General features: G+C 46.8%; 1 protein-coding gene across 1 annotated transcript; it reads right to left on the reverse strand.

The window, feature by feature from the left end:
- Nucleotides 1-1,170: 1,170 nt before the first annotated feature.
- LOC136502890 (uncharacterized) lies at nt 1,171-9,374 on the reverse strand. The gene is made up of 12 exons (XM_066498143.1): nt 9,207-9,374; nt 6,405-6,861; nt 5,451-5,601; nt 3,563-3,670; nt 3,170-3,453; nt 3,005-3,075; nt 2,770-2,842; nt 2,588-2,661; nt 2,406-2,475; nt 1,856-2,019; nt 1,708-1,780; nt 1,171-1,337 (listed from the first exon to the last, which is right to left on the reverse strand). Exons 1-12 carry the CDS (start codon nt 9,372-9,374, stop codon nt 1,171-1,173), a joined length of 1,860 nt encoding a protein of 619 aa, XP_066354240.1.
- Nucleotides 9,375-20,245: the final 10,871 nt, after the last annotated feature.

Below are 20,245 nucleotides of genomic sequence, written 5' to 3' on the forward strand. Positions count from 1 at the left end.
ATTAAAAGCTAATCGTAGTTAACTAGTGTTAGCCTTTTGAGCCTCTTGAACCGCATGTTATATTTGTTGAGTACGACATGTACTTATGCTTATTTTACTTTTTAAATCTTTGAAAAAATCCCGGATGGGTAACAGATTGCTAGTCTGGAGGAGTTAGGCTTGTGATCAACCACTCAGTTGTCCATGAGGAATTAGAGTCTTCATCCGAAGATTGAAGTTGTCTTTCCACTGTTTGCTATCTAAGGTTATATTCTTTATACTAAGTACGTTATATATTGAGCATTGTCTTTTGATATTATCCTTATTTATAGCTATATGTGAGAGTTGACTTCATGGGCTCACATATGTTGTGTATCTGGTTTTGTTTTTAAAACCGGGTGCTTCTCCCATTCCAACCAAAGCAATCAAATCTCGGTGCCACATGTCTCACAATTTCATGCATCCTTGAGCTCTCTGCTCTAGTTTTTTATTCATGGAAATAGCACAAGATATGATTAGAGTGAGTTGCTTGCCGGCCGGTTAGCAAATTTATATGATTGTGTTGTGCCAACATATATCATGTATTCCAAATATGATGCATGTGGAAAGGATGAGCAATTTATTACCAACACTCTTAAATAAGAACACCTAAAATACTGGCTCGTCTATCTCGCAGATAATGATCTAACTCTAGTCGTCCACACAAGTATGGTTTATAATGAAGAAAAATGATTTTAGCGGCACTGCACTCTTGCTTGACTTTCTGTGGATGGCATGTTTTTTTCACGACCGTGCTTGTGCACTTATTTTATGAGAAAGCAATCACAATGCATTGGTAAGCCAACACTTACCAAAGCACTAATGATAAAGCACAGAGAAAAACATGAAAAGAAATGCAGAAGCACCAAAATAAACTAGAACAAGACAATCATGTACTGAGGCTACGTTACAAACAAGACTTGCGACCACAACCAGAAGCCTGCCCGCATGCCATACAATGGCGCTAGAGACAACAACAGCAAGTAGCGAGTAAGAACCCACCACGTTGTAGTACAAGTCACAAATAACGATGAAAATCACACATGGACATGCCCATGGACACCCCACACAGTGTTCTTGTCAAATGATCAGGATGATTTGTATCAGCAGGGATGCAGCATCAGGGGTTGTGTGTGGAGACATGCTGCTCTCCTAGTCTTCCCTTGCCTTCTGTTGAAGCCGAGACAGCATGTTGGATGCCGCTGAGTCCCGTGCCTCGTGAGGCGTGATCTTCATGTCACCATCTGCACTCAAGTTGAAATCTAGGCCCGTAAGGTGGACACTGGCCTGGTACATATCTGCCAATATTGGAGTACAAATTGTAAAAGATCGAACATGTAGGAATTAAAAGCTATGAGAAAGTTTGCCCAACCAGCCGAGCTGGAGCAAAAAGAGATTCTGATTATATTTACCAGTGGACATTTGACTAATCCAATTTGTGATTAGGATGTATATGTTCTAAGATCATGCATATAGTATGGTATAAGATCAACTTATGTAAGCACCTATCGGAGTAAAGTTTAAAGGTAGCTTTATATGATAAATGTCACCCGCCATATGTGTGTCAGTTTTACAGTGCAAGACTGTGAAGCCTGAATTTAACTGCATTATTCTGATGCCTATATGGTCCAAGTACTCCATGCTACGGCATGCAGGAACTTGAAAAATCAGTGATTATCAACCACATACCACCGGTATCTGAAGGAAGTACTCTGTATCTTGGAAAAATCCAGTTGCTATCACGGCATATGTCATCCAGTTCCTGCAATGATTACTGTCAGACAGAGAATTGTAAAGGCAGTCATGATAATAATTTACATCATATGATGTTTCTTGCCTGGCATTTGTTGCGTACAAGTATGGCTTCTTTCAGTTTCTTCCTCTTTATGTTCATGGTTTGGCATCCTTCTCCAGAGCTAATTGGATTGGCAACTTGCATCATCTTCCAACTATTCTCATATTTCTTTAGAATTGACGTTACTTTAGGTGTCATCCCCGTTTCTGCAGATGGTTTGAAAATGATATGCATTGGTTTGATATAACTTGAAGGTGAAAGATTGAGGTTGATTAGCGACAATCACACAGTTGAAAAGATATGTTGATATATATAGGTCTACAGTTATTGTAGGGAAATTGAAGTAATCTTGCCAGTTGTCCTTGGGAGGCTAAATAATGTTCATGCACTTATATTCTGCAGCCTTGTTTGGATGGGATGGTGACGCCCAACTCCATCATTCGAGACTATTCTAAGCCTAAGTGTACAATGCCCTCGTGCTATGTTTAGTAACATCGTGGAATGGAAAGAGAAGTTGTTTGCCACATGATCATTTGATTTCACACTATTATTGTCCATTTTATATACATTTAGTTGTGAAAAGGTAAAATACCTGTCAAGATTGCTTGAATGTCCATTTCGTACTCAGCACATCGATCTCCAAGCACAAAATGCTCACGGAGCTGAAACGTAGATAGACTAAGATGAGTACACAATAGTTTATCAAGGAAAAGAAGAATTATGATCAACAAGCACCACTGTAACTTCAGAAATGAGTTGCAATAAGTAACATACTGTATCATCTCGCATCTTCTGAAGTAATTGTAGTGTCGCATACCTCTGAACATTCATGTTACCTATGATGCCACCTGAAATGCAAATTGAAGTATACAGATTAAGATTTGGGAGCATCAATATGGAAGTAATCAATAATAGGGAAAAGAAATTTCTTTTTTCTGGGATAGGATTGTCCTTACCAGACTTTTCACTGACTTTCTCCTTTTGGCTTGTCAAGGCATGGTCGTTAATTACATGATCAACATCTGGTGTCTGAAAGATAATTAATTATTTAAGCTGAAGTATTTTTTAAAAAAGGAATTCTTTAAGTTGAAGTTTAACACATAAACTTGCATATATTAATTATTATTGAACTAGAAACATCACGCCTGATTTCAATGCATCTTTTTCTCAAGCTCATATAGAGTTCTTTACCCGAATGATATCTTGAGGCACATTTCGACTTTTAGAGTTGTTCTCTGCTCTGTTCTTATCCATTTGGACACCTGAAATTAAGTGACTTTATCATAATGATGAGGAGAAACAACAATGGATCAGTAGAATCGAAGTAGTGAAGTACTATAACATCGATAGACTCACTGGCTTGTAGGTCTTCTGTGGGGCTCTGACAATCCCCATGCTCTGCGTAGGTAGCAACTTTAGTCTTGAAGGCTTCAAATTTTCTTTTGCAGTTGGTGTTGCTGTCTTTTATGTTTTTCCTTGTGCTGCAGTTGTTGGTGCCACTATCACCAACTGCTTTTACTACCTTCTTATTTTTCTTTGGAGTTGAAACGTCTGTGGTTATTTTTTTCATTTTAGACTTGCTATTACTGTTTACTTCTTGTTCCTTTGGCGCGCTCAGCGAAGAACCCAAAGGCCAGTCCCTGAACATGTCAACAGTAATGTTTAATCATTAACCTAAAAGAGTTGTAAGAAGAACCATTTTGATAATGGTTTCATGCATAATCAGCTGAAATAAATCTTTATGTATACCTGTTCAGGATGTTTAAGAAGACCTCCTTATATGGTAGTAAATGATAGCAATCAACAACAGATGTCGTTCTTGGGTACGAACCACTTTCAAATATTGGACCACTCATCCTGTCAGAGGAAAGGAATGAATACAATAGGGATAACTTTTATAAATTAATACGACTGAAAATTTGTGTATTAACACTAAGCAAAGCAACTCATTTAGGAGGGACAATCAACAAGCATTATATCCATACACATGAAACAATGTATCTTGAAATGGTTGGAGAGAGATTTAGAAAAGTAACCATTGCTGATATCTGTTATATGGTGGCTGTTATGGTTACGAGGGAGGGAGGGGGCAGCCCAGGGGCCTTGCCCATGACCGAGCAAGAGAGAAGGCCTTTTCCTTCTATAATTCTTGCTTTATTAGATTGATACATCTCCTCTTCTTATATAGAGGGGCTTACTTGACCCCTAACAAAGCGATGCTTACCGATAGGCCAATGACATAGCCTAATCACCCCTTAATTCTCACCCAATCACTACTGCTAAACTTCTATATTAGTACCTGCTAATGGTGCACCCAAGATTCCCCTCAATTGGGCACCAATCTAGTCACTTTCCTGATTTGCTGGCTCTAACATTACACCCCTCCTAGACACAAGTAGCTTGTCCTCGAGTGCAACCTAACTTGCTGCCTCCAGAATATAAGGTGGACATCATCCACACATCGGAGCTGGAAGTGATGTACAGCCACCTAGATCCCATGGTGCAGTCTGGTGTGGGTGTCGAGACTTGGGAGTCAGTGACCAGCAGGTGCCCTCGTGGTGGCTAGTGGCGGTGCGTGCGTACCTCTGACCCCAAGCCTTCTCCCGGCTAGATGGCTATTGGTCTGCGCCACATAGAGAAGAGATGAGGGCTTCTGATGGAGAACGACGAGGAGGGGTGCGCCTCCCCAAACCTCGTCATTGCAGACTCTCGGTTCAATGCCCTCTTGGAAAATAGCATTTCCGCCGCCTATGGGAGGAAACACATGCCCAAGATCCCCGACGCAGCTGACGAGATCGAGGTCCTCTGTGCATTGATGTGCAACTTGGAGGAGCCACGAATGTGTGTGGGTCTGAATCAGCTACAGATCGTGCATCTCTCGCACCTGCCCATGCTCTAGGAGCCGTGCGCAGCAACCTGCAGCCGCACTACCGCTAACACCTGACTACTAAGCATCTTCCCTGCTGGCTCTTTCATGATGTTCGTCGGCTTCTCGATCTGCTGCAAAATCGCTCGCTCGGCTTGGATCTACTGGGCACCGGTTATGGTGGTAGTGGTGGTTGCCAGTCGTCGGGATTCCAGGGCCTCCAGACATGCCCAGAGAGACACCACCTGTAGGGAGAGGACGGTCAGCGACTTGGCTACAGGATCCGACGGTGGCTCATCCGAACCTGGCACCACCGATACGAGATGTTATGGTGGCTATTATGGTTGCGAGGGAGAGAGGGGGCCGACCAAGGGCCTTGCACACGGCCGAGCAAGAGAGAAGGCATTTTCCTTCTAATTCTTTCTTGATAAGATTGGTACATCTTCTCTCTTGATATAGAGAGGCTTACTAGATCCCTAAGCAAGCCATCCTTATCAATAGGCCCATGACATAGCCCAATCACCCCATCATTCTCTCCCAATCACTCTTGCTAAGCATCTATATTAACACCTGCTAATGGTGCGCCTAGGATTCCTCTAAATTGGGTCCCAATCTATCTGCTTTCCTGATTTGCTGCCTCAAAAGACATTAATCTTAGATATTAATGTAAGAAATTGGGGGCAAATCTAGCCACTTTCCTGACATAATGTACTTATTTGACTAGGTCTACAACATGCAATGGTACAAAGTAGGCATAGTGGAAAAGCAAACCTTTGGATCACAGCATCTAAAGGCATTTCTTTAAGCTTGCTATCAACTGTCTGATCATAGTGCATAAGGAACAACATGGTAGTTGTCCCTTTATTACTCAGTGAGTACACCCGATGTTCTTCGATAAAACACAAATGTGTACGCTTCATACCTATTAAAACAAAAGTGTGTGAGACATACCTGTTAAGACATACAAAAGATAGGAGCACAAGCATATACTTTGCAAAATAAATAAAAATCAAGCACACAATTCCGCTTCCCAAGAAACTTGTGTATCGAGCACACAATCAGGTGTAATTTCGAAAAGAAAATTGATTGCTATCAGCTCATGTACATAATCTAGTTAAGTTACTCTAGGGCACGATTGGTTTGCTTCTCGGCCAAGCTTGGCTCGCTCTAGGCATCCATGGCCTAGAGCGAAAATAAATGCACTGAAAATGCAACCAATCTTTAAGGAAACGATCTCCCGCGCGCGCTCGCCTGTGCGTGTGGCCATCAAAACATGGATTTTTTCCTCATGGGGCGAGCCAGGCCAGGGGGCGGCTTTTGCACAGAGCAAGCAGCGACACCCTAGACTAGGAAACCAATCACGTGTATATTTCATCTGGCGAGCAGTACATGCAGCCAATCGTGCCCCTAATGTGCCAGTGGATGCAAGACCATATTAAATAATGTTTCAGTAGCAAACAACTTGTATAGAATCAAATTAAATGCGAGGAGCCAAACCACACCAGCTAGCCTAACTCCACAAAGTGACCATATTTTTTGCCCATGTGCTTGTGGGTGATGAACTACAATTCTACTACAAATTACTGACATGGACGTGTAGCCAGTAGCCACAACAATATGCTACATCCAATTGCTCTAATTATTAGAAAAGGAATAAGGGTGCACACATACAATGCACTGTAATTAAGTTGAAGCAGAAAACCGTAGAAGTCTGTTAGCACAAACCTGTTTTGCGCTCCACCTCTGAATATGCAATCCGCTGAAGCATGTATGGTTCAGAAGGAAGTGCCGTAGATTTAATACTCGACCCCTGCACCGATATGTCACTGCTGATATCTTTCTCAAATATCGACCAGACTCCCTTGGTTTTGGATCCATGCTCGACCAAGCATGCTTTCTTTGTTCGATTGAGAAGCAGAACAGCGACCTTGGAGATCGGCCACATGATCATCTCGGGGGAGTCCTTGGTGGGGTCGAGCGCCTCAGCAATGTCGCAGGCGTCGATGATTGCCTTGTCAGTAACCGAGAGCCCCGCCGCCCCTATTACGTTCAAGTACATGAGTAGATTCTTGTTGCTGACGGTGAGGGAAGCGGATATGGAGAACCGGTCGGGGCTCGCAAACTGGAGCTGCGGGAACTGCTTCCGGTGGTAGTAGTTGTACAGGAGAACCGTTGCATGGACCTGCGCAACCACAAAAACAATCGCCGACGAGTTATTGAAAAAACAAAAGCGAAGCCCCAAGCACGAAACAAATAAGCCGCAATAAGCTCGATATGATATGATGCAGCCGTGAGGAAAGCCGCAGCTCGATCGGCAATTGGGAAAAAAAAGGAAAAAGAAGAAAAAAAAGTGTGTGACCAACGTTAAGAGCTCAAGGCCCTGTTTGGGTGCTTTCAAATTTTATGCACCTGAAAATACAATACATCTGTAATTTGATGTGCACAAGAAAACCCAAGGAAAAACAAATGAATTTTACAACCATGGGAACTGTTATTTTTGTTGGATATAAAGAATGCAGTTCCTTGTCCGGCCTGCCTCACTACCGGACTCAGTGAATTTGCCGAGTGCCAGGGGCACTCGGCAAAGCCCAATTTGCACTTGGCAAAGGCTTTGCCGAGTGCTGCACTCGGCAAAGAGCACTCGGCAAAAAAAGAGTCGGCAAAGACGTCTTTGCCGAGTGTCTTTTGTCGGGCACTCGGCAAAGCCTTTGCCGAGTGCCGACACTCGGCAAAGTTGGAACCGAAAAAAAAGCCGAAAAAAATGGGAATTTTTACCCAAAAAAAATGAATTTTTTTTTTAATTGGTGGAGGACCCCACCGGTCAGCGCCCATCCATCTCCGGCTTTTTTCGCGTAAATTTCACGGCTACGCGGCCGACGGGATTCGAACCCAAGACCTCCCGCTACGCACAAACCTCCTCTACCACTACACCACACATTCACTTGTGTCTAGATTCCGTTTTAGTTCCCAATATATTATACTAAACCGAGTGTAAATTGCTTATTTGAGACCCTAAATGAATTCAAATCAAAAATTGGTCAACTACAAAGTTTCATAACTTTTTGTGATCTACAATTTTCATTTAGTAAGTTTTTCCATCCGAGGTCGTTTGAAAAATTTGAATTTTAAATTTGAGAGATTCAAACGTAGTTTTGCATGATAAGATGATTTCAAATCAAAAAGTTGTCAACTACATAGTTTCATAACTTTTGGAGATCTACAATTTTCATTTAGGAAGTTTTTTCATCCGAGGTCGTTTGAAAAATTCAAATTTTAAAATTTTCAAATTCAAACGTCGTTTTTGCATGACAAGATGATTTCAAATCAAAATGTTGCCAACTACAAAATTTTATAACTTATCAAGATCTATAAAGTTTATTTTGGTCATTTGTTCATCCGACGTAGTGGTAGTAACATTGTTCACAAATCTTATATATGTATCTTCTACTTTCATGAAATTAATATGAGAGATATGAGATATGTAGATTTTATGAACAACGTTATTGTCGCTTTGTCAAATGAAGAAATGACCAAAATAAACTTTGTAGATCTTGAGAAGTTATACAACTTTGTAGTTGAAAAGTTTTTCATTTGAATTCATTGAGGGCCTCAAAAATTTCTTCGAAAAAATGATTTGCCGAGGGCAAAAAAAAATGCACACGGCAAAAAGCTTCTTTGCCGAGTGCCAGAAAAAAACACTCGGCAAAGACGTATTTTGCCGTGTGTTTTTGTTTGCCGAGTGTATTTTATTTGGCACTCGGCAAACACGGTATTTGCCGAGTGCCCGATAAAATACACTCGGCAAAGCCTCGGCACTCGGCAAATCGCCGGTTTCCGGTAGTGCCCAGATCCGGCTTCCCCATCCTCGACCCTCAGAACCCGCTGTGCGCTGGCGGCATCCCGGCAACCAGGCAGACCCCATGGACACTGCCACATCGTTACCCTTGACCCTGAGTGCCGCTACATGCTCCACACTAGACGCACTCTCGAGTACCTCAGCCTCCTCGCACATGCCGTCGCCGCGGACCCGGTGTCATCATCGGCCTCGCACAGGCAGGGGACGTGACAGACGTGGAGAGCCGGAGAGTGAAGATGGAACCGGCTTGCCGGATCGAGGCCCGTGGGTGAGCCGCTGGCACGGCCAGGCCACGAGGGGCCGAGCCGCCAAAGGGCGAACAGCGGCTGCCAAGCTCCAGAGCCCGAGCTTGCCAAGTGTGGCGCTGCCTCGTGACCGCCTGGCCTCCTTCGCCGTGGCCCTTGGAGTTGGAGCGCCGCCGCCAAGTTCGATTGAGGTCGCCTGTGGCCGGATCGGAAGATCTGGAGTGCTGAGCTTTGCTTCTGCTCGGCGGACGGATGACTCTTGCGACCCAAATCCACCGTAAGCACGTAGCGACCACGAGGTGTTCCACCGCCGCGCGACCCAAATCCATGCTCCGTCCTCCGTTCCTCAACCTCAATCGACCCTCCCCTCCAGGAAACCCCACCGCGAAAAGGAGCAATATATGGGTCAAGAACAAGCTTGCTCACCTGACGTGCCACGGCTTCCTGAGTCTCCGGCGACAGGGCCTCCTCCCGGTCCACCTGCCCGAGCGGCAGCACCGGCACCACGAGGTGCTCCACCAACAGCTCCACCGCCTCCTCCAGCTGCACCACCGGTACCTCGCTGCCACTGGCGCCGCGTCTTTCTTCCTCCATCACCGGAACCCAAGCACTGTCCCACGCCGCCTCTGCTAGGGTTTTGCGCCGCGGGGGTTGTTGGGGCTTTCTGGGAGGCCGCTGTTTCCGACGAGAGCAGGGACTGGACTGGGATCGTGCAGGGTGGGAGCCGTGGGGGCGGAAAAGGAAAACGGTGGATGTGCGGACAGCGCAGACGAGCGAGATCCGCCGTCCAACACGGGACTTGGTGGATCGCAGGCCGGCGAGATGTGTGTGTCACGGTGAGTTGTCCGCGGCGAAAGGCTGGCTGGCTTGCTGGCCTTGTGCTTGCGACTGGGGTACGACTGTACCAGGGTCCTGACTGGATTCTAGTACCGGTAACAGGCTTTTGTGAGTTGCCGCTGCAGGTTCAACGGATCACCATTGGATGGGCTCAGGTACGGTGGACGCGTTGCGCTGCAACGCCTGGCTTTTGAGTTTTGAAGGCACGTACAACAGGCCTGGCTTTTGAGTTTTGTACATTTGCAAAAAGCACCCTCGTGAACAGGAATCGAATGGAGGCCGTCGTCTCGCGAGGCGACGTTGACGGCTCGTGCTCCTAGGCGTACTCGTCGTCTCGGGATCCACCGGCGGCATGCGCGAGAAGCAAAGATGCGCGCCAAAATGACCGAGGCGAACTCAAGTTGTCAGTTTGGACCCCGCACCCACGTCGCTCTCTAGGGCGGCTCAGGCTGCTCCTCCCCTCCCTGCCACCGGAGGCTGTCCTCCCCGGCCAAATGTCCTCGCCGCCGCCGGAGCATGATGCCAGAAGTTGTGCAGTTGCAAGGATGGTGGCAGTGAGGCCTTCCCTACCTTTCTTTTTTCCCTCCTCTCTACGGAGGGCGACCATGTCGCGGCAGCTCGCTCCCAGCATCCCACAACGCCTCCTTCGCCGGATCCAGCGTTCCTGTGGCCGGAACTAGCGCGGCCGGCTCTTGGCGGCAGCACAACCCCCCCCCCCCCCCCCCCCCCCCCCCCCCCCCCCCCCCCCCCTCCCCACCCTGTCCACCTCCTCTACACTACACTTCTCCAGCGGCCATGGCACGGAGAGGTGAATCTCGGCTCACCAGGGCCGGATCTGCGGTGATCAGGTTGGGCGCGGTGGACGCGTAGACACCTAGGTGGGGCGGCCAACGGCATGGCAGGGGGCATCGATGCAGTGCCGGTCGTTGTTCAGGCAGTCAAGCGGGACGTCGGTCTGGGCGCTGCGACCACGTGCGGCCTGGTCGTGGCGGACACGAACGCGGAGGCCTGTGCGCGGTAGGCAGTGGTGCGGCAGCATGCATGGGCGCCAGCCTTGACTGTCGCTAGCTGATGTAGAGGGTTTCGGCCTGTCATTACTATAGATTGATTTAGCACTATCATCAATTTTACTGTCGTAGCGATAGAAGCGACGGTGTGGTACTTGCATCGTCTATTGGAACGATAGCGAGGCCTCCCAGTACTAAAACCGGCAGTTCAGACTTCTACCACCAAAGGGTTAACGATAGATGCAGCAGTGGTATTGGGGTTGGATTTCCTCCGTCGCATAAAAAGTCAGGTCAACTGGGATAGGCATTTTGCCTGCCAGCCGTAAAGTAGCGTTTGGTCAACCGGCCGTAAATTCAGCATGAGTGTTGAATTGCCTCAACTTCCAAGGCCGTAAAATCACCATTACTTTCGCCGCCTGAAGCCTAAGAGACACGTACCCACTGCTCTACATATACTTCAAGCCCGGTGCCCTGTGAAACGACCCATCTTCTTCATCCATCATCCCCTTCTCTTCCAATCTACAAATAAAATGTCGGACAACCCCATCAAATTTCCACGTAGCCCGTCGTTCAGCGAGGATTAATTGCCTTCCCACCGCTCCTCCGAGGAGAATGTCTCCTTCGACGATGGGATGGCTGATTATAGTCCTCCGTGGAGCTCTGAGAAGGAGGACCCAGAGGAGGAGCACGAGGATGACGCTGACGCCAACGCCAAAGATGACGACTCCGACTCCGACTCCGACTTCGCCTCGCCTCCTCCCAAGAGAGCGAGGCGAGCACGATCCTCTCTGCAAGAGGATCATATATTTAGATTAAGTTGTTTATAGTTAGTATAAGTAGTTTCAATAGTTCTGGCAAGAGGATCTATATGTTAGATATATATAATCAATCAATGAAAAAATTCTATTCGCGCAGATTTGATCTCTTTAGTGCCAACTTTTTTTTATATTAAATGCAAAGCAAGTTCTTTCCAACACTACTTCCAAAATGCCAGTGCACGGATTTGATCTCTCTACGAATGTTTTTTTAATTTTAATATATATTTGTGAACGAAAACAAAAAAAACTGTCAAGTATGGTTGCCGTTGTTTCTAGGAAAATCTAAAAGCAGTTTAACCGCTGACAATCGTCGTATTATAGTATTGGATTAGCGTGGCAATGGTCGGCTTAATACGGACATTGTTTAACTTATCACATGCCGTCCATTCTCGCTACTGATCAATCTACACCGTCCGTTTGGCAACAAACCTAGATGCGCCTAGCCCATTCCCAACTACCCTCGGGTCCTGTCAGAGCCTTGGCAGCGGTTTGAACAACTAAAAAACCTCAATATGAATCCATTAGTTCTCCCCACCCGTTGTTGCTTCATCTTCATTCTGCCCACCCATTGCTTCATCTTCATTTTGACCCGTCGTCTGTACTTGCCCTGCCTCGAGCACCTTGCATTGTAGTCATCGATAACGCCCCATGAAGGTTAGATGGATTCGGTCACCCCCTGTTTGCATTTGGTTCCAATTGGTTTTGGTTTTGGTCTCAGTTTTGTTCATATTAGGAATTTCGTCATTGCAACAGATGTCTTACTTCGGAAGAAGCCATTTCAATGCGAGCAACCTTGTGTTTTAGAGGCTAGGGGTGGCACCAGGACCCCAAATGATGTTGTTTGCTACTAGGGGATAGAGCATTCACCCGGACCGACTGTTGATTGTTGAAGCCGCTATTCGTCACCTTCTCGGACCACAAAGTTTGACAAGAATCGTTCGAGACCCTGTTTATGGAGAGATTTTTGTGCTTTGCAGCACTGGACACGAAGTGGACACACTTTATAGATACAATGTGTCCATAGACGGAGATGCTATCATCTTTGCTATGGTTCACTACCTCTGGCTTTCGGGACCGCATCAACCAATTGAGTACCTTAGCAACTGCCAACCCATCTGACATTAAGTCTTAGAATTTGTGAAACTTTTTTGTTAATGAAGTTTATATGTACTGATGAAACCTCTAGATTAGTATGTATGAATACTACATAATCGTTGAACTATTATTTCGGTTGAACTGTTAATTGAATCCGTTGGTCTTAATTGTGGTTCACGTGTACACCTCTATGTAAGCACAGAGGATCCAAAATAGGCCTTTTTCTATAGCCGGATAGTACCCTAAACCGCTAGTGACACAACATTTCATCTTGGCGGGAGTGTGAGGGTTTTCAAGGACATTTTGGCGCCTTGGTGGGAGGCAAAAGCATAGACAAAATACCTAGGTTGACCTCTTCACTCAGAGTGTGCACCACTTTCAACCCTGACTGCTCCATGGCTGCATCTAGCTCCAACTCCTCCCAGTGGTCGGCACCATCCTAGGGCACCGTCGCGAGAAGAACACCGGCTTCCAGGGGAGGAGGCTACAATGGGAGGGGGCTGCCCATCCCGTGCCATGTTGAGAACCACCCCTACGCATACTAGCCACCACTTTTGTGTCGCTACGGCTTGAAGACACCTCGGTGGATTCAATGGAGTGATGGAAACCCAGGACGTCGGTACCACAGATGCTGCAGGGCAAATAATGTAACTCGATTTCTTTCTTGTTCATTCCATTTTCGCAATGCAAATGCTGAAATCCCGCTGTACTTATCGTAATTTGGTTTTTTCGTAGCCCAACTTAGATTGTGGGTTCTCTAAGTGGCACGATCCCCCATATGAAAAATTTTTAAGGACTTTGATTTTGGATTTACGTAACAAGATTTCGAAGCTAAAGGCGGAGGCCAATGTTACAACAAATGAAGAACATCTACAGGAGGAGGAAGAGATTATGCCACAGATTGAAGAAATGGTCAGGGTTCCAACGAAGAAGATGGAAGATTCTGTACCTTTGAAAAAGAAATGTGGTTCCTGTTCTTGTTCACCTATTTTAGGCTTACCTTAGTTCTTGGTTTGTTCATTGGCAAGTTGCTTAATTCATCGTAGTAGATTCAAGTATCAATTCATGTATCCGACTGAAATATGTCACTTTTGTACAACTATTGTTGAACTAAATGCAAGGAAATTAACTAGGTGTTCAATTTATTGAACCATAAATGATAGTAGATCCAAGTATCAATTGATGTGTTGGACTGAAATCTAACACTTTTGTACAACTATTGTTGAACTAAATGCAAGGTGATTAACCAGGTGTTCAATTTATTGAACTATTAATGATAGTAGATCCAAGTATCAATTGATGTGTTCGAGGCATCCTACTTCCCTGGAGACTAGGCCCTGGTATAGGGGCAACCAATTTATTGAACTGTATATACACTCTCCTACGGTCCTACCACACCTTCCTCCCATCTATTCCCCACTCTGCTCCCTTGCTCTGCTTCACCCTGCTAGCGTCGGACAAAAGGCGGCCTCTCGCGTGCTCACTGCTCCTTCACCTCCAACCTCACTGGCGCACAAATCTTCATCGCGCCGTCCCTACTCTGCTCCATCCGAATATAAGGTAACTGCACTGGATCTGCTCCTTCACCGGATTCTATATTCTTTTTGTATTGCTCTCTCGTGCTCTCTGCTCCTTCACCTCCAACCTAGCTATAGTAACTTTGTTGGATCTGTAGATAAAAATACATCTTCTTGTTCTAGAGTTTGTGGCCTTGTATATCTATGGAGTGCAGCTTGTGAGACTTATTGTCCTCAGTATTGGTTCACCGAATCAGTGCTTTGTGAACAAAGTCGATGAGCTAAATGAAATTGTACCAATGGACGTGGACAGGTTGTAGTGGTCAAGGCTTGGGATGACATGGAGATTGACAACGATCCCGTGGAGGTCGACAACGATCTGTAGGATCTTAGAGTTTCACAACGATCCCATGGACGTCGACTAGGATCATGATTAATTATGCAACCAATGATGTACATATGAAGGCCTTTTAACTTTTGCATAGTGTTGGGATAATTAGTATTTGCATTTTAGCATTCGGCATGCTTGTCAACTTGGTAGTGTCCACCTACTTATTCGGTATGAATGTATGGAACTCATGTTGGATTCCTTTCAATCTGAGAGTACTGGCATTGTGCTTTCCTTATGTTTTCTAAGTGCGCATTTTGGCTTTGTTTCAATGTAAATTTGTGTGCCTGATTATTCACCATCGAACTCAAGTTGGCTTCCTTTCAATCTGAGTACTGAAATTATGCTTTTCTTAGTTTTCTAAGTGCGTAGTTTCACTTTGTTTCAATGCCAAAGTTAAGATTGTGTGCCTTAGTGTTCATCACCATATCATATAGAGGTCTCTAGGTGGTAATAGGACCTAGCCACCGATGATGGTACTGTGCATTCACCGCCGCTTAGTTGTAAAATTTCAAGACCCGCGTTTCAACCCACCCACGCAAATCTGATTAAAGTTTGATTCCCGCGTGCCGTAAAAGTTACATAGAGAGCAAGCAACCTTGACTCCTACATCCCCCTAACCCCCCCTCCACTCTACCGCCGCCCTCCCTCACCCACACCCACATAGCTTTTCTTTTCCTCATTGCTGTTGTTCGTCATCACCACTCCTACTGATCAGCACTACTCAACTCTTGCTCTGCGCCAGTGCACATCGCTAGATTGCCTACACAGATCCACCGATGAATGAGCTACTGCTATCACCGACATTGCCACTCATGCTCACCGACGCTAGATCCAAAGGCAAGTGTAATAAGGCCTTACTTGCATCACTGTCCCTTCTCCTCGAAACTCATCTCCCTACTAATGTTTATTGATGCAATTCCATGGTAGGACAGCCTCATCTCTTTGGCTGGTGGTGTCCTTCCAGATGAAGGAGGCCCCAACATGAGGAACGCAATGGACAGCCTTTCAAACGATGTGCTTGCTAACATCTTCCGCTACCTCCCCTCCCAGTACTTGTCCTGCTACAAGTGTGTCTGTCGCAAATGGAAGCACGTCATCTCTGACTCCTATCAACGTAAGAAGCTTTCATAGTCTAAAATCGGCTTCTCCTATGGCAGCTAGTGCAAGGGCAATCGCCACTACACTAGCATCACCGGTCAACGGTCCTCCTTGTCCTTCTTGCCCTTCCCCTTCAAAAAGTACTAGTCTTAGATTGTTGTAGCGGCCTCATCCTTTGCTAGTGTGCTAGGCCTGATGGATTACGTCGCTATGTTGTCTGCAATCCAGCGATGTTCAAATGGCATGTACTGCCACGTAGCATCCGTTCTGTTGGTCAAGCTCGCTTAGGTTTTGACCCAACATCCTCACTTTCATGTGATTGAATTTGTTGAGGTGGAGGTTGTGTGCGTAGGTGTGGAGATCTACTCATCTAAAACTACAACATGGATCTTTAAGGAATCTAAATGGGGGCGACGGTAGTATTGTTCTACGTTCAAAATTGAGAAGTGTTTTTCTTAATGGTTTTGTGCACATGCTTGAGTACTCTGCGATAGTTGCTATGGATATTGAGGGAAAGACATGGAGGACAATTTGTAAACTAGGTGTTGCTGAAATGTCCATCCATCAAGCTCAAGGTCACCTCTGTGTGTGTTGTGCTGATCTTCACAATACATCTTGGCTTTTAGTGTGGATACTTGAAGACTATGGTACTGATAACTGGAGTTTAAAGCATGTTATGGACACGGAGGAACTGTTTAGACATATGAATATTAAAGTTGGTTCTAAGCTTTGTGATGTGGAGTACAGAGTTATTACAGTTCACCCAGAATGGAATTTCATTTTCCTTGTTGGGAAGGATAGAACATTGATTGCATATGACGTGGACCACAGAAAGGTTCATGTCATCCATGCCCGTGTCATCTGCTTTCATAGATCAAGAGGGCGTTTCCATATGAACAGGCCTTACTATCTTCCTTAGATTCCCTTGTTAATGGAGTCATTAGTAGAGCAATAAAGGTGCATTTCCTGCATTTCATCGTCATGACAGTCTTTGTTCAGGTAGGGAGTTGTTTTCATTCTATATATGTATAGGTCAAGTTTGGCTTGTTAACTAAAGGAATGGTATGTTCAATATTATTAATTCTGCTGCTTTGTTTAAGTTGTGGATTAGAAATGAATAAGAGGGGTTCCATGGTGCATTGGCTACCAATCCGAAGGATACACTAATTATATTCATTTTGCCTTGCAAGCAGGTGTGCCACATAGAAGGAGCACAATTACATTTGTTTCATTATGTAAGTCTGTATAGATCAGTACTATTTATTATGCTCCATGTACCGCTTTTGTTAGGACATCAGTTGATAAAGATATTATGGTAGTGTCCATTGTTATTGTAAAAAGTACTATTGTTTGTGAACATGATTTATGGATGCAATGATTATATATCTGTATGCTTCGTGTTTATGAAGCTATTAAGGGCCCAGCTGAATTAGTAACTATTGTGAAACCAGATGAAAATCTGTCACCGTCGGATGTAACCGTCGTTCATTGTTTTGTTATTACCACCGTTGCTATACGTATGATGCGGCAGGGATCAAAAGTATATCACCGCTGAATACTTTAGTAACCCGACACTGACCAAACGATCATCAAAGGCGGATCATGGTGCAAGGCGACGATGACCACGACCTTTGTACTGGCGTATCATACATTGAAGCAATGGTGGTGTTAACCTCTACACAGGCGTCTCAACTGTCGAAGCGATAGTGAACCAGTACGCTGATAGTCGGGTCGAAGTACAAGGCGATGGTGCTGGTGACCCCTACACAGGCCGCTGATGTGCCCACACGGCGGTTTTGATAGCATCGACATAGGCGGATCATTTGCCAATGCTGTGGTGTTAGTGTACATCTACAGCCGGGTTTTGCTCCAATACGACGGAAGTAAGGACCTAATCATGGACGAATCTCATAAGCCAATACGACGATGTTAGTGTACACCATAGTCGGCCCTAGATGCCGACGGCGAAGGATATGGCCATCACTGTCGACAGCTTATCGCCGAGTTCAAAATGTAGCTGCGCTGGGGGTTACGACGTGGCTGTGAATGGTCCGAGTGTAGTAGTGTGTAGCTTCCGTTGTAGAGGGGGTAGCAGTGGGACATAGGACTGGGCGCTGCAGCCATGCGTGGCCTGGTCATGGTGGTCGTGGACATGAAGGCCAAGGTGCTGTGGGCGACAGCGGGCATCTGCGCTGGCCTCGGCTATGACACTGGCCAGTGGCTGGTCGTGGTGACCGACTCTATGGCGGCCAAGCTAGGCGACGTGCACGGCTATGGTGGTGCGCTGGCGCTTGGGCAAGAGTGAGACGATGCTTGCCAGTGCACACCTCCCATCGTCACAGGCGAGTCCAGGAACGGCTCCGCGAGATGTGGTGACAACGGGCATACCAGTGCTTGCCTCCCATCGTCATGATCGAGTCCATGAATGGCTCCGCGCAGTGTGGCGGCGACCGTCACCCCCTCCATCTAGGCGGGGGCAAACTATAGGGTAGCACCTTACGAGGACAAATAGAAAATTTTCTAGCTTTTTTTTAAATGTACCTCATTCTTGTAACTGAATTCTGTAATAGATTATTCTGAAAAAAATTTAGTACACTCCAAAATAAAAGTATATGGCATGAATTCCATGAGAAGATGCATGCAATTTCCTTGTTTGACATGGATTTGTGTGGAATCCGCAGAACATTGAGAGGAAGTGTGTGTCAAGTGTGGTGGGATGTGGGTCCGTGGGGGCATAGTGAAACCGGGACAAATGTTGGGACCAATCATGAACACGGGGGCTTCAAGCTCGAGGCGTGGCCCTGGAACGACCAGTGAGAACAAGGTGTGATGGTACTTAATAAGGCACTCGCAAGGCACTACCTTAGATCAGCACATCACTGTCGGTTCAAAATAAATCCCCCTTCACTGTCGGATTTTGAACTGGCAGCGGCATACCGGCAGTGATGTGGGGTTTACATCACTACCAGTTCTTAGAACCGCCAGTGATGTGTAGGCAATACTGTCAGTTCCTAATATCAACCGGCAGTGTCAGTTGAGCCAACACTATCGGCTTGTGGCTCGAGTTGATAGTGATGCTCAAGCAAACACGACCGGCTTGTGGCACGAGCCGACAGTGATGCTCAAGCCAACACTGCTGGCTTGTGGCTCGAGCCAACAGTGATGCTCAAGCAAACACTACCGGCTTGTCGCTCGAGCCGATAGTCATGCTCAAGCAAGCACTGCCGGCTTGTGGCTCAAGCCAACAGTGATTCGCAAGCCAACACTGTCGGCTTGTGGCTCGAGCAAGCTGTGATGCTCAAGCCAACACTTGAAGAAGCTCGACGACCACGACACTTCGGTTGTCTTCATCGGCTACGAGCCAGATGCCAAGGCATTGCACTTCTATGACCAAGCAACTCATTGTACCGTTGCTATACGTATGATACGGCAGGGACCCAAAGTATATCACCACTAAATACTTTAGTAACCTGACACTGAACTAAACGATCATCAAAGGCGGATCATGGTGCAAGGCGACGATGACCACGGCCTTTGTACTGGTGGATCATACGTTGAAGCAATGGTGGTGTTAACCTCTACACAGGCGTCTCAGCTGTCGAAGCGATAGTGAACCTGCACCACTGACAGTCGGGTCGAAGTACAAGGCGATGGTGCTGGTGACCACTACATAGGCCGTTGATGTGCCCACACGGCGGTTTTGATAGCCTCGACATAGGCGGATCATTTGCCAATGCAGTGGTGTTAGTGTACATCTGCAGCGGGATCGTGCTCCAATGCGACGGAGGTAAGGACCTAATCATGGATGAATCTCATAAGCGAATACGACAATGTTAGTGTACACCATAGTCAGTCCTAGATGCCGACGGCGAAGGATATGGCCATCACTGTCGACAGCTTATCGCCGAGGCCGAAATGCAGCTGCGATGGGGTTTACGACGTTGCTGTGAATGGTCCGAGTGTAGTAGTGTGTAGCCGTCCGTTGTAGAGGGGGTAGCAGTGGGACGCAGGACTGGGCACTGCGGCCATGCGTGGCCTGGTCATGGTGGACGTGGACACGAAGGCCTAGGTGCGATGGGCGACAGCGGGCATCTGCGCCGGCCTCGGCTGTGACGCTGGCCAGTGGCTGGCCGTTGTGACCGAGGCTATGGCGGCCAAGCTGGGCAATGTGCGCGGCTATGGCGGTGCGCTGGCGCTTGGGCAAGGGGTGAGACGATGCTTGCCGGTGCACACCTCCCATCGTCACGGGCGAGTCTAGGAACGGCTCCGCGAGATGTGGTGACAAAGGGCACTACCAGTGCTCGCCTCCCATCGTCACGGTCAAGCCCGTGAATGGCTTCGCGCAGTGTGGCGGCGACCGGCACCCCCTCCATCTAGGCGGGGCACCTACCGCTGTGCAGCTCCCACATCGTGGGCAAGTCTGACAATGGCTCCACGCGCTGTGGTGGTGGCAGGCACCCCCCTCCGCCTAGGTGCGGATGACTGCAAGTGTGCGCCTCCTAGTCTGACAACGGCTCTGTGCGGTGTGGCAATGACCGACATCGCGTCACTCTGTCGAGGCACGGGCGTTTGCTGGTGCGTGCCTCCCACTGCCGTGGGTGTGTCCCGAATCGGCTCTGTTAGGTGTGGGGCGGCCGGCACACCCCTCGTCCTGGCGCGGATGCTTGCAGGTGCGTGCCTCCCACTATCGCGGACGAGTCCG

This window comes from Miscanthus floridulus, chromosome 14, assembly GCF_019320115.1.
Source record: "Miscanthus floridulus cultivar M001 chromosome 14, ASM1932011v1, whole genome shotgun sequence".
NCBI lineage: Eukaryota > Viridiplantae > Streptophyta > Magnoliopsida > Poales > Poaceae > Miscanthus > Miscanthus floridulus.